This window comes from Chamaea fasciata, unplaced genomic scaffold (genome assembly GCF_029207755.1).
Source record: "Chamaea fasciata isolate MVZ Bird 193981 ecotype frontalis unplaced genomic scaffold, bChaFas1.0.hap1 SCAF_10, whole genome shotgun sequence".
Taxonomy (NCBI): Eukaryota; Metazoa; Chordata; class Aves; order Passeriformes; family Sylviidae; genus Chamaea; species Chamaea fasciata.
Genome location: NW_027094095.1, coordinates 8,152,656 through 8,166,922, shown reverse-complemented (window position 1 = coordinate 8,166,922; position 14,267 = coordinate 8,152,656). Strand labels below are relative to the sequence as shown.

Genomic DNA, 14,267 nt, shown 5'->3' with positions numbered 1-14,267 from the left:
GCACATCCTATTGTCAAGATGTAACATGAGTCAGAAAAGTGAGAGCACAGCTCTGGAAAAGAGAAGCTATGTGCAAGTCTTGTCTATCAGTCAGGCCAGAGCACTTAGGGGTGTGATTCTTTCCCCAAAACCCCTTGTGTATTACAGATAATCCTTCCATGAGCAGTAATTTCTTCTGAGTAGTGAAGTGGTGCCTCAGTGACCCATTCTCCTGATGAATGGTGCCATCTTTTGGCTGAGATGCAAAATCTGCAGATTTTCTTGGTTGTCAACTCCCTGTAAAATTTTCTTCTGCAGTAACACCTTGTTTTCTGCTCTTTATTTTCAGTTTTTTTGACCTGCCAGTTGCACTTTGATTTGTTTGCTAATGTTTTGATCCTTTGTCCCGGGTAGTTCAGTCTAATGTAGTGATAATTTAGGGTAAAAGGTAAAAAAAAAATTTGATATATATGATAGAATCCCTGGATTAGATCCCCTGTATTATAGTATCCCTGGGTGGTTTGGGTTGGAAGGGAGCTGAAGGCTCATCTCTTTCCATCCCCCTGCCTTCATGTCTGTGTGTGGTTTTAAACAGCTGCTCTTCACCTTTGTAAAAGTAAATTTCCTATAATTTGCTTTGTGTGATAATTTCTCAATTTCAGAACACTTTTCCATAAATACATGGAGGGTGTGGATGATAGTGTCAAATGTCCTGTTGAATTGTGGGGCATAGCCAGTATTTTGTACAAATCTTCCTATTTCCTAATTTTCTGTTACATTTTATTGTTCCTAATCACAATTAACACTGCAGCTGACTGTTGGAGGTTGGCGTGTGCGTGAAAGCCGAGGTGGCCAGCGTGAGAGCTCTGTGGTGCTGTGTTTGCCAGGGCTGTCACTGACGTGTCCCCATTGCTCCCCCGCAGCCGTGTCGTGGTCCAAGGACGGGCGCGCGCTGGGGGACAGGGGACAGGTGCTGCACATCGAGGCCGTGCAGGTGGCCGACTCCGGCCTCTACAGGTGCCTGGCTGCCAACGCCGCGGGCACGGCCGAGCTGCTCTACAGCCTCCAGGTCCATGGTGAGTGCAGAGCCGTGCAGTTGTCACTCCTGGAGCTTGAGAAACACTTCTGAGAGCGTCGAGTCCAACTGTTCCCCCAGTGCTGCCAAGGTCAGCACTGACCCATGTCCCCAAGTGCTACATGCACATGGCTTTTAAATCCCTCCAGGGATGGGGACCCCACCACTGCCCTGGGCAACTGTGCCAGTGTTCGACTACCCTATCCATGAAGAAACTTGTCCTAATATCCAAATTAACCTCCCTACCCGCAGCACAACTTGAGGCTGTTTCCCCTTGCCTTGTACCGTGACACTTAGGAATAAGACATATAAGCTCCACCTTTGCTTTCATCCTTTTCTAGCCTGCTTAGCAGACTTGGTGTCACTCATCACATGATCACAGAATCCCAGGGTGGTTTGAGCTGGAAGGGACCTTAAAGCCCATCCAGTGCCAGCCCCTGCCAACCTTCCACTATCCCAGGTTGCTCCAAGCCCTATCCAGCATGGCCTGGGACACATCAGGGATGCTGGGGCAGCCACAGCCTCTCTGGAAATTCCATTCCAGGACCATCACTACCCTCATAGCCAGGAATTTCTTCCCAGTACCCCATCTAACCCTGCCCTCTGGCAGTGGGAAGCCATTCCCCCTTGTCCTGGGGCTCCATGTTCTTCACTATTCTGTTTTCTCACTGACATTAGAATAGGTATTTTGAATGTGGAAAATGTGCCAAGGGAAGGCATTTCTAGGAAGAATGAATTTGTGGAAGAGGTATTTTGTTTAAGGGATCACTTGAGCCATTTGGAGGGCCTGGCAGTTGCTGGAGTTTGTTGTAGGTGACTTTGAAGCTTACAGTAGACAAAGGACATAGATCAAATGTTCTTTCATAATCCAAGAGTTTTAAAGAAAAATATGCTGTGTCTAAGAAGATGAAGTGGAAGTGTGGGTGTTTGCTGACATGAGACACCTGAGCAAAAGCCCAACTGGAGCTTTTCCAGTAATTTCAGTGGCTTTTGGATGTGGCCATAATCCAAATTCTTATCTTTGATACATGCATGTGCATGTAGCTGGTTTTCTGTGGGAGTCTTCCATGCAAAAGTGTGGCCCAAATTTGGCACAGATGAGATGCACACCCAGTATATAGTTCCTATTAATGTTAATTAATGACCTGGGCAGTGCGTTTCCATTATTTTAATGACCATCATGGGAAAAACTGATGGCAAAAGATACAGTCAAAGGCAATTAACCCCACCCAGTGATTAATTCCCAGGAAATCCTTAGAGCTAAGGTTATTATTCTAGTTAAATGGAAAATAACCTCTAAGTATGCGTGCGTCTTTTTATGGATGGTGGAATTTCAGCAAACATGTCCAGAGTTTTCTAGGAAACTAAAATTTTCTGACTTCCTCATCCAGAAGGGACATAGAGCTTCCTCTTCTAGAACAGAGTATGTGGATGTGCAACCACAACTAATGGCATCAAAGGAACTAATTGTATCGAACTCCTGTCTGTGAACCTGCTTCATTCAGCTGGTGTCCTGCCAGGCTGACAGTAAAGAGGTGCCGGAGTTCACTATCCACAGGTTTATCATCCACTGTCCTTAGAGTTTATGAGTTTGAGAAGACAAAACTTAAAGGTTTTGCCCTCTTTACCAGTGGAAGCAATGACTCCTTAATGGAGAGCAGGCTCAAATGCCAAGTACTGAAAGTTGTGCTGCATTTATGGAAAGGCTGCTCTAGATTTCCATGAGCACCTGCCTCAGTCAGCTGCTGGTCTTACTCACAATTTCTGTTGTTAATAGTGCTATCAGATCTTCTTGGCATTAAAAACAATGCTTGATACTGCAGGCTTAACACTGAATGGAACCAGGCAGGCCAACTGAAGGAAGCAGGTGGAATTCCACTTTAGTTAGAATTCACAGGATTTCATTGTAATAATTTTTTCACTTCTTTCTCCCCGCTATAGCTTTCTCAAGCATTTGAGAACAATGAGTGTCATTGCACTGCAATAGGAGGAACTCTGTCCGTAGGGAAAAGATTAAAAAATTATAAAATCCTGTGCCTTTTTTCTGCCCTTACTGCTATTATTGAAATACATGTATGAGTGAGGAGAATCACACAATCATGGAATGGCTTGGGTTGGAAGGGACCTTAAAGCCCATCCAGTTCCACCCCCTGCCATGGGCAGGGACACCTTCCACTATCCCAGGTTGCTCCAAGCCCTTTCCAGTCTGGCCTTGGACACTTCCAGAGATGGAACAGCCACAACCTGAGTAACAGATTCTTAGAGGTTGCCAAAATCATTAATGAATCTCTTTTTCAGTGCAGAATTTTGTACATGTTATCTCCCCTCACACAGGGCAGGTTGTATGAGTAGCTCACACTATTCTCATCTCTTTGCAGGAATGTCTTTAAGCATTAAGTTTTCATCTAATGCTGACTTTTAAACTTTATCACTAAGTTACTAGTGGTAGGAGCAAATAGAATAGTTTTCATTCTCGTAGTACATGGAATATCTTCCTTTTTTAATGATTCTTGCCTCCCTTTCTACCAGAGCCCTACAACATTTGCTCAACTGTGTGCCTAGAGTAAGTGCTTTAGATGTTCCATTGCAATGTTTTGTGTCATCAGAAAGGCAGATGTTTTCCCATCTAATCTGGTAAATGTTTCCGTATGCTCCGCCAGGCCAATTTATCACTCTGTGTATGGATTTGCTTCATGTGGTTTATATGGTAAACTCCTTTCATTAATCCCCACCACTCCTAAAGTCTTTCACAAGGTCTAAATGGAATAGTAGAAAAGTCTGAGGGAATATTTTCTGGCTTTATGGTGTGGTTCCTGGGCTTCACAGCTGTCCTCTGGGCTGTGGGCCCAGTCCCACATACTTTGCTCACAGTAGTTTCACTGCAGTTATCTCCCTGCTCATGCTAGGGAAGAGCAGGATCTGGCACAGAGTAAAGACGTGACCAGAGTTCAGCAGGAATAACTTGAGAAAAGAGAAATAACATCAAAAATTAGACAGCCTATTTAATTTCTTTGTGATTAATACTCTTACGTAGCTGTTACAGCCCTTTTTCTGTGGGTTTTTTTCAGTCCCCCCATCGATCTCTGGCAGCAGTGACATGGAGACAGTAGTGGTCAATAATCCAGTGAGACTGGAGTGTGAAGCCAGAGGCATCCCTGCCCCTATCTTGACGTGGCTGAAGGATGGGAGCCCTGTGTCCAGTGTCAGCAATGGACTCCAGGTACCAGGGTCAGATCCTGCTCTGTGGTGCTCCCTGTTGTGGGAGGAAGCTTTTAAGTCAATGCAGTTTCATGGAAGAGAATAAGTTGGAGGATTTGGAATAATAAGGCCTTTTACTCTGGGTTGTTTGTGTGAGTTTAGCTCCAGTACTGTGTGAAGTGGAAGACAGAGATATATTGAAATAAAGTGGTCCTTTCAGCTGATGTCATACTAAGCAAGTAAGTTTCCATCAAGAAATTTTCCAATTACTGGGAAGAAGAGGAAATTGGACCAAATTGCTCTGCTGAAGAGATCTGGGGAGCTCATTATGCAGCTCTGTGGTAATTCAGAAAAGAAAACCAACCTCTGATATAAGAAGATATTTCAGAGGTAAACCAAGAGGCCGTGGTTGGTTTTTGGAAGTTGATTTTATAATCTGAAGGGGAAGAGGGGGAATTTGTGTTGTGTGGGGACAGCTCAGGGCACAGATGGAAGGTGTGACAGCATGTTTGAAGCTGATGGGAGGGAGGCAGGGATGTCCAGATCCTGCAAAGTCTTGAGAATGCCAGGAATTCCCGAGGGACCGGCATGAAGTCAGAGTTCTGCTTTTGCAAGTCTGGATTAGAAGAGAACAGTGGAGTGCAGGGAGATGATGGGAAGCAGTGGCAAAACAAGTGTTCCATTTTGAAATGAGCCTTGAGAGCTCCCCCTACCTGTGTTTGACCTGGGGTGTGCCTGAAGGTGCTGTGCTCCCGTTGCAGGTCCTGTCGGGGGGCCGGGTGCTGGCACTGCCCAGTGCCCAGCTCAGTGACACGGGGACATACACCTGTGTGGCAGTCAACGCTGCGGGGGAGAGCCAGAGGGACATCGACCTCCGCGTTTATGGTGAGTGACAAATGTCTGTCTTTTGGTTCTGAGAGCTGTTCTTGAAGCTTTAATTTAACACACTGGGCCCAGACTCTGAGCAGCACTGAGCAGAAATAGTCCCAACCTGTAATGGAAGGCCAGGTGAGGAGGAGGGGTGTGTTCATGGAAGTTGAAACATACATATACACATCCACCCTCATTTACACCAAAGCCTGGAGGTGTCTTCTTCTGTGTATCCTTGAAGAAATCTAACTGCAGCAATGAATTTACCAGTTTAATGCATGAAAGCTCATTTACGAGGGATAAAAGAAAATATGTGTTTGTGTAAAACCAGGTAGATCTGCCAGGTGAGAGATATTGGGGCCAGTGCTCTGTTGTCTTTATTGCACCAGAAGGAGGTACTGGCAGTTTCCATGCCATTCCCAAGCCTTGCTCTGCCTGCCTAAATGGGGGGGACTCTTTTAGTGATAAACACTGACACTGTGCTGAGCCCAGCCAGTCAGCTCTGTCTCCTTCAAGGAGCAGGAAAAAAGTGTTTTTTTACTTTGTCAGTTTTCCAGATTGTCAGTAAGTTAATTCTGAAATCTTTTTGCCTGAACGTGTGTAAATTCATCCTCCCTTCTGATTTGAGCAATGCTCTCAGACACATGGTGGGATTGGTGGGATTGTCCTATGCAGGATTTTGGTGATCCCTGTGGGTCCCTTCCAACTCAGGATATTCTGCCTTCTGGAAGGCACTCCTAATTGTCCTATGCCTCCGGGCCCTTGCCCAGAGTCTCTCTCCAGTTCTCTTGGAGTCTCTTCAGGCACTGGAAGGGTCCCTAAGGTCACTCCATGTTGCATTCTCAGAGCCCATGGATGCTGTGCCAGCAGGGAGTGTGACTGCAGCAGGTTTTGAGTTCCCTTGGACAGCTCAGAGGATTTGTCCAACAGCAAAATGAGGATGAACAATAATCTGATGTTGGCTTTAGAAATGTTACAGTACCAGTTGTGTAGAGAGACATTTGGAATTTAGGCACCTTTGTGGTTTTGCTTTTGCTCTCAGTAGGTCAGTGGACTCTGCCAGTCTCCAGCATTATGGCAATCCCATGTGGAAAACCTTGCAAGAAAAGTTAGGAGTTTGGATGAATTCTAAGCAGGGGCAGCTGCCCAAGGTATTTGTTCCTGAGTTTGGCTTTCAGAACTGTCCCTTGGTTAGGGTACCCCTGACTGAAGTCCTGGTGACTTTTGCATCTGGAAGGGGCAGTTCAGAAACCCAGGACTCTGCTGTGGCAAGTGAGCCCGAGTTCATATAGGCTGGAACATTTTATGTCTAGAACAAGGAATATCAGAGTCTGCTTTGGAGTTTGAAGGCAGGTGTGTGTGTCTGTGTAATGTGACTTAGATATATTTATTATTCCTGTTATTTTCTGGAACCTCTGTTCATTTTAGCTGGAGGAAATGAAAAGAGTTAGGAGTTGTGTATGTTTAAAATTAGTGTTGCATTAGAAGCTGGCCAGGGTTGAGCTCAGCTGCAGAACCAGCTTGAGTGAGGCTGTCACCAAAAAGTAATATTGCTCTTCAGACTTGCCTCATAAGGGCAATCTAATTAAGAAGCCACAGGAGGAAAATAATTTGGAGTAGAGTTGGAGTCTACTCCAAATTACAGTTGGGTTGGAAATGTGCACTGAGCCAGGAGTTGGAACCAGCTCGGTTTCTTACAGTTACTATGAGCATAATTAGATTAATTTTGCATTCCTTCAGAAATAAATCCTTTAGTGTCCGTCTCTGTGTCATAAACTCAGTTTCCTTATGAGCATATTTGAATTCATTGAGCTGAGAGGAAAAATAATTGGTTGAAAATCTTTGGAAATAAATTTGCCTTCTGTGGGAATGGATCAGGTTCCAACTCTCAGTTCCACAATCCTCATAAAGAATCTGGATCTTTGTAAGTTCTAGAAAGAAAAAAGATGAACAGATTTTTTTTTTTCCCCTTATTATATTTCTTATCCACAGGGACCAGGCTTTTCCCTAAATTATTTCCAAACTGTGAAATCAGCAGCTCTGTTCTGTGCTTCCTGGGCAAGAAACACAAAGCTTGATTGTTCCTGGTCTTTTCAGGCTACCTCAAGAGCTGTCTTGCTGTCTGTCCCCTGAGTGCCACTCTGGGACACATTCTGGTCTCCTGTTTGTGATTAACCTAGTTTGCTTGTCCTCACAGACAGTCCCACTGCCTCCCTTCTCACCTTCTCTCAAGGTTCTGTGCACTCAGACTCTCAGTGTCTGGGGTCGTGGATCCCAAAACTGAAGGGCAAAGGAAATGGGACAACAAAGGTTCTTAGATTTGATCTTGGCCAGCTGTCTGGAGGTTTAGTTCTCAATTGCTTTCTCAGTTACTTTTATTTTTCTTATTGTGGAAACACAGAATTTAAAAACAGGGAAAAGATGTGTTTTCCATAAATCCTGACACTTTTCAAGAACAACTAATAGGTTTCAGTTGAAGTGTCCAGTGTTTTAGGGTTTTTTATTTCTACACAGAAATGTTTCCTTTCAAAAGATTCTTCTACTGTCTGATTTGGTAATAATAGTGTAATAATGAGATTATCACTGAACTGCAGGACAAATATAAATATAGTGCTCAGTGCCAACAACTGCAATAATTAGTAGAAATCACTACAAACCTGATACATGAGCTAATTGTAGATTATGATTTGTTGATTAAGCCATTAACCCATTGACTTGCTTGTCAACCATGTAAGTTCTTATTCTGTCAGCTGTATTTGACCATCTCTGGACAAATTCTCTATAAATCAGAGTTTTCCTTAAAGCCAAGTATCCTTCTTGGCATTGTCTGGAACAGTTTTAGTAATTTTCAGCTTCTGGGGCTGATTGTTATCTTGTGAGCTTTTTCACTCAGCAGCTCTTTTTCCTTCTGCATTCTCCCATATTTATATACTGAGGATCTTCCTTTCTAGCTACGTTTCAAGGAGGTTTTTTGCTAGTCTTGGCTTACACTTACGGTTTTTCTGTAGCTGATACCTCACTGGTGTGTATTTTGTGAGGAAGATATTCTGTAAATAACAAAAATAATTATTGTGGGTTTTGTGGTATAAAGGAGACTGAAGTTGTGTGTAACTGAAGGTGTGTCATTTTATCTCTGCTAAGTCCCTTAACTACACATTATGTTTGCTCTGGGAAATCTTCAGTGCCCAAGGGTCTCTTGGTTTGAGCAATAGAACAAGAGGAAACAGCCTCAGGTTGTGCCAGGGGAGGTTTAGGTTGGATATTAGGAGAAAATTTCTTCACAGGAAGAATGGTGAGGCACAGCTGTCCAGGGCAGGGTGGAGTTGCCATTCCTGGAGGGATTTAAGACCTGTGGATGTTGCCCCTGGGGACTCAATGGTCTCGGAGGGTTTTTCCAAGGTAACCAAGCGTGTGCTTGTGTTGGTGCAGTTCCCCCCGACATCGTGGGCGAAGAGCAGAACGTGTCGGTGCTGCTGGGCCAGGCCCTGGAGCTGCGGTGCCGCGGCAGCGCCGTGCCCCCGCCCCGCCTCAGCTGGCTCCGGGACGGGCGGCCCTTGCTGGAGAAGCCAGGCCTGAGCATCTCTGGAGATGGCAGCGTGCTGAAGGTAAACGGGACTCGCACCCTCCGTGGAGCTGGGACAGTGCTGGGCCCTCTGCGGCAGCAGGGCGTGAGGGATGTCAGGGACCCCCACTGTCTGGGTACAGAGCTGGCTGGATTCATGCTCTGTTACTAATATTCAGAGAGACATATATAAAAAATAAAACTGACACCTTAGTCCCCCCCCGCCTCCCTGCACATTTCATGAATGATTATGTAGGAAAAAGAAACATAGGTTTTCCTTTTGTCCCCAGATTGAAGGAGCTCAAGTGCAGGACGCTGGACGCTACACTTGTGAAGCGACAAATGTTGCTGGGAAAACTGAGAAGAACTATAATGTCAATATTTGGGGTAAGATTTGTTAAGCTTGTTCCAGAAATGGAAACGAAGCTCAGAGCTGAATTATGATGTGAGACACTGAAATGCTCTGTAGTTCATCAATACTCAGTTACTGAGGCTTTTGCAGGGAGTTGGTGTTGTATTTACTGTACTTGAACAGGCCCGAAACAGTGCACACATTTTTCAAATTGCTTTAATTTAGTTCTAAATTAATGCCAACCACTCCACTTGTGGAGCTTGCACGAATGAGAGTAGTGATAGCTGTAACTAGTAAGTGGCATCCCTTCTCATGGCAGGGGGTTGGAACAAGATGATCTTTCAGGTTCCTTCCAGCCCACACCATTCTGTGATCTGTGATTCTATGAAAAATACCCGGGTTTGGATCCATAGCTTTAATGCCATTTAGAGTAACACACCAACTTTCCACCTACTGAAATGCTGAAGCATTAGAAATTCAGATAAATAAAAGCTGCCTTACCTAGCTTTATTTGCTCTACAAACTTATTAGTGCTGAATCATAAAAACAGCTTTAATAATTTTTTTCTATGGCTCTATGATGAATGTGGCTTAGGACATCATTTTAATAATTGCTTTTGAGGGGGTTTTCTGCATTATCATTTTCTTCTCATATACAAATTGAAATGTCCCTGTTTTACTGTTGCAAATCAATTTTTGCTTTGGAGTCACAAGACTAGAATGACCTATGAGGGTTTGTAACACTAAAATGACATTTTTCAGATTTTAAGTTTGTCATTATTAGAAGACCCATTCATGGCATTTAAGTTAGAGAAGGATGTTATAGTACCATGCCATTTCCCCATGCTGAAGCAAATACTCTTTACTGTGTAGGTCAACCTCTGCTCTCCTCTCTCCCTCCCGGACTTTTGCACAGGACCTTTGCTGGAGTGGAGGGATAACTCCTTGCTAGTTAGCAGCTTTGATGGGATAAGCTTGATAGAAACCACAGGCTTCCTGTAAAAGCCATCTCTGCATAATTATTTAGAATTATAGTTTTCAGCTTTGCCCCAGCATCCAAAGTCCTCCTTGCCGTATTTTGACATTCTAAATCCAGGAAATGTACTCTCCTGAGGATTAGTGTGGATCCAGGAGCCAGCCCATGAGTTAAATGAAGAGGATAGCACAGGCTTGTCCTGCTGGAAGCAGGACAAATAAAGGTTAAAACAGACAGTACCCTAAGGCCCTTGGCAGTGTTGTTTCACACCCCACACATTTGGTTGTTGCTGGAGAGCTGGAGGTGTCAGAAGGAGAAGCTGGCTATTGTCACATCCATTTAAAAAGTGCTGTGTAAGTTGTTCACCTGTGAAGCTTTATTTGCCAGGTTCAACCTGCATTCTCCTCTGCTTTTTCTTGGTCTCTACCTGCTCTGTTTTGATCTGATGAAAATGATTCCTTGATTCCTAAGAGGCAATTAGCCCTTCCCTAGGGATTGAACCAAAGTGCTTTAAGACTTTGAGAATCAGGGTAAAACACTGGTCCCTTTTGTCTGCAGCTGATTTAGAGTCACAGAGCTGTAAGCAGAGCAATCCTTCAGTTGCAGGAGGGTGGTCACAGGGGTGGGATCCATAGTCTCGAATGTGGCTGCCAGTGTGCTGATGCAGGAAAAACTCAAAGGAAAAATGTAGGCTGAATTTTAAAAGTCACTGATGATGATCTCTGTGGGTTTATTAGCTGAGGCCATGAATGAGGCAGGCTCTTAGAGTTGGAGTCACTTGACAAAGTTCCCCAAACCAGCTTTGTTCAGTGAAATCCATTAAAGGCAGCCCAAAATAAAGTGTGTGCATGCAGCAGCCCTTAGAGCCCAGAAGGATGGATGCAGCCATTCCAAGTGTATTGTTCCCTATCCAGGTCCTGGTTAGCACTGGGGAGACAATCATTGTCATTGTTTCAGAGCTGAATGGGAGAGATTTTTATGAGGATCATTTGGGATTTACTGCTGGCTGATAATGTGTTGTTTCAAAGGCTGCACTTACTTGGCTTTTCCTTGCAGTGTCACCAAGTATTTCTGGCTCGGATGACAGCTCTCAGCTGACAGTCACTGAAGGGAGCTTGATTAGCCTGATCTGTGAGTCCAGTGGAATCCCACCGCCCAGTCTCACCTGGAAAAAGAATGGTGGGTAACTTCCAGCCATCTGTTTTATAAAGCAAATGGGATAATTCTGGCCTGCTGGGTTTTTTTTTTTCATCTTGTGTACATTTTGGATGGTGTGTTCTGAGGAGCTCAAAGCTGGAGCTCAAATATCTGCACAGTCCTGAACTTGAGTAAAGTGAACTCCAGGAGTAGATTATTCCCTTCTCTCTCTGTCTCACCTCTGCTTGGATTAGGTGTTCCTAAAGGTGCAAGAGAAGTGCTCAGCTGACAAAAATGAACTGTGGAGCACTTAATATGTTTGTTTACCATGGAATAATAACAGGGACAGCAGCATGTTGCCCCATCCCTGGAAGTGTTCCAGACCAGGGTAGATGTCTTTTGAGCACGTGGAAGGTGTCTGGACCCATGACAGAGAGTTAGAATGAGGTGATCTTTAAGATCCCTTCCAACCCACACCATTCTGGGCTTGTAAGACTTGTTTGTGGATCCCAGATGTCAGGGCCAGGGTCACTGGGAGTCCTTTAGTGTGGAGTTGAGTTTCTGCCCTGTGATCCACTGCACAACACAGATTCTCTGAGCTGGTTTTAAATCTGCAGCCATGGCATCCTGCCAAGTAGTGAAGATGCATGTAGTTGCAGTAATTGCTTTGGGGATTCACCAAACCCTTTCTCTCATCCCTTCTTGTTCAAGAGTGGTCTGCACACTTTTTGCTTTAGGGGTTAAAGTTACATTGCTAAACACCTCTTTAGGAATTGGCAGATAAAGCCAGCTATTTTTAGCACTTTGTTTTAAGCATTGACACTGTTGGAGACAGAATATAGGACAAAATAAGATAATTTACTGGTGTGGTAATTCTTGTGTTATTAATCAATCTTGCTTATATTCATGTTTTTCTAAGCAGCACAATTCAATACGGTATGTCCTTGTTTTAATTAATTTTGGCTCATGGAAAGAGCAGGCTTTAATTAAAGAACACTTTTTCCAGTGCATAACATTTTCAGAGATCAGGAAGTTGTTTTTAAACCCTGTCTCTTGGAAGCCAGAAAGGCCTTGTATGACATCTAAATGCACTGCAAGGCTAATGTGTGTACACTTAATGGCAGGAAGGAGACATTAATCTGCTACAAAGTCTAGAAAAGCAGTTAGAAAGGAAGAGGAGTATATTTTTCAGCGTGTTTGACATTTGGTGCACTTTGTAGAGAGGACTTTAAATGCACAAGGGGGAAATGAAGATTAAGCTTGTTAGAAGTATCCATGGCAGGTGCATTCCTTCTGTCACAAAGTCTTCCTGCAGTTTGGAAAGATGAAGATGGATAATCTGAGGTCTCCGAGAGTGAAGAATCTGCTCAGAGAATGCAGTGGGAGTTTGCTGTCACATTTCTGCTGAGGATTTCCTGAGAAGAAGCCTGTGACACACAACACACAGATGGTGTGAAATCTAAATTATACATTTCTAAGCACTGGCTGTGCTGGCTGAGACAATTATACACTGAAAAATGAGTCACATTTTACTGAAAGTGCTGAGCTTTCTGTTTAGTGGAGGTGTTCCAAAGTCTGGATGGATGTGAGGGAGAGTCAGTGTGCTTTAGCTCAGGGTATCCTATGAAGTCAGTGGTTAATATAGAAAGTCCTCAGGATCTGCTTGTGCCAAGTTCCTGCTCTCTGGGAAAACTCTGACAGAGTACTTCTAAAATGGGCAATTGTGCAACTCAGTCCTTTTGAATGAGCCAGTGGACTTCACACCACGTGATTTTCATTTGTTCCTGGCCACTTGCGGGTTTTATGTGACAGAAGGTCTCTTGCAGGCTCTCCTGTGGTGCCGGAGCCATCGGGAAGGGTGCGGGTGCTGTCTGGGGGCCGACAGCTCCAGGTTGCAGTTGCTGACACGTCTGATGCTGCATCTTACACCTGTATTGCTTCAAACGTGGCTGGGAGTGCCACCAAAGAGTACAGCCTGCAAGTGTACAGTAAGTGCCAGGAAAACTCTGATCACAGTTCACCAGTTCTGCAATAATGTTACAGGAGTGTGAGCTGGGTAATGATGAGCTGCAGGGTTTCCAGAGACAGAGTGCTGGCTGTAGGACAGTTTAGAGGTAGTTCAAAGAGAGCGGTATGTCATTAAAATTTTGGCAATTTGGACCAGTGGTTTGACCAAGACATTGCATATCCCTGTTGGAAGTGCACAGTCCACAGATGTAACCCCTTTAGTCTTGTCCCCAAGCTGCAGTAGTGATGACAACTGACTGAACTTAGATTTTCCTTCATTCCCTTAGAATTTACTGTATTTTTGTTAGGAATAAAAGGAGGTATTTTTAAACAATCCCACAGAGAAGAAAATCTTCCAAAATCTGTGGGGATTGACAGTGCTGGGGCAGTCTTTTTTAATTTAATTTTTTCTCTTGTTTGCATTTTTAAAATTGCCTGTAAGGTAACATTTTAAAGAACATTTTTAGTTTATGCTGTTGGGAGAGGGGGAAAGGAGTGATCTGCCTTTTACTGGCTCTGCTGTTCTGGAAAATTGACTCAGCAGCAGGTGAAGATTCTGAAGTGCAGCTTCCAGTTGACTCTTACACTGTGTCCCTTGTTCTTCCCTAGCTCGACCAACTATATCCAACAGCGGTCCTCACCCATCAGAGGTCGTTGTCACCCAGGGAAGTGAAATCTCCCTGGAGTGCGAGGCTCAGGGCATCCCCGAGCCAGCAGTGACGTGGCTGAAGGACGGGCGGGCCCTGGGCAGTGGCAGGGACGTGGCGATGCTGGCCGGGGGCCGCGTCCTGCGGCTGGAGCGCGCCCGGGTGTCGGACACCGGCCGCTACGTCTGCGTGGCCACCAACGCCGCCGGGCTGGCTGACAGGAAATACGACCTCAGCGTCCACGGTGAGTGCCCGCCACCTGAGGCACGTGGAAACTCACCACTGGGTGGGCAGGCAATGGTGTGGAGCTCAGTGCACCTCCTGGATCTCTGCTGCAGGGGATGCAGCTCCAGTTGCGCTGTTAGGAGAAGCCCAAATCCAAGTTTATAACTCCTGAATATTTTAAAATTGTAGCCCTCTTTCTGTTAATATCAATCTACCCCGAGTTGCTTCATTGCCCAAGAT

General features: G+C 44.7%; 1 protein-coding gene across 1 annotated transcript in view; it reads left to right on the top strand.

Moving 5' to 3' along the window:
• The window catches only part of HMCN1 (hemicentin 1), a 166,025-nt gene that overhangs the window by 93,872 nt on the left and 57,886 nt on the right, over window positions 1-14,267 (top strand). The window contains exons 38-45 of the mRNA XM_066192199.1: window positions 903-1,055; window positions 4,123-4,274; window positions 5,014-5,137; window positions 8,552-8,727; window positions 8,975-9,071; window positions 11,068-11,190; window positions 12,975-13,136; window positions 13,765-14,046. Coding sequence (XP_066048296.1) covers window positions 903-1,055; window positions 4,123-4,274; window positions 5,014-5,137; window positions 8,552-8,727; window positions 8,975-9,071; window positions 11,068-11,190; window positions 12,975-13,136; window positions 13,765-14,046 — 1,269 coding nt within the window. The remainder of the gene's footprint in view (window positions 1-902; window positions 1,056-4,122; window positions 4,275-5,013; window positions 5,138-8,551; window positions 8,728-8,974; window positions 9,072-11,067; window positions 11,191-12,974; window positions 13,137-13,764; window positions 14,047-14,267) is intronic.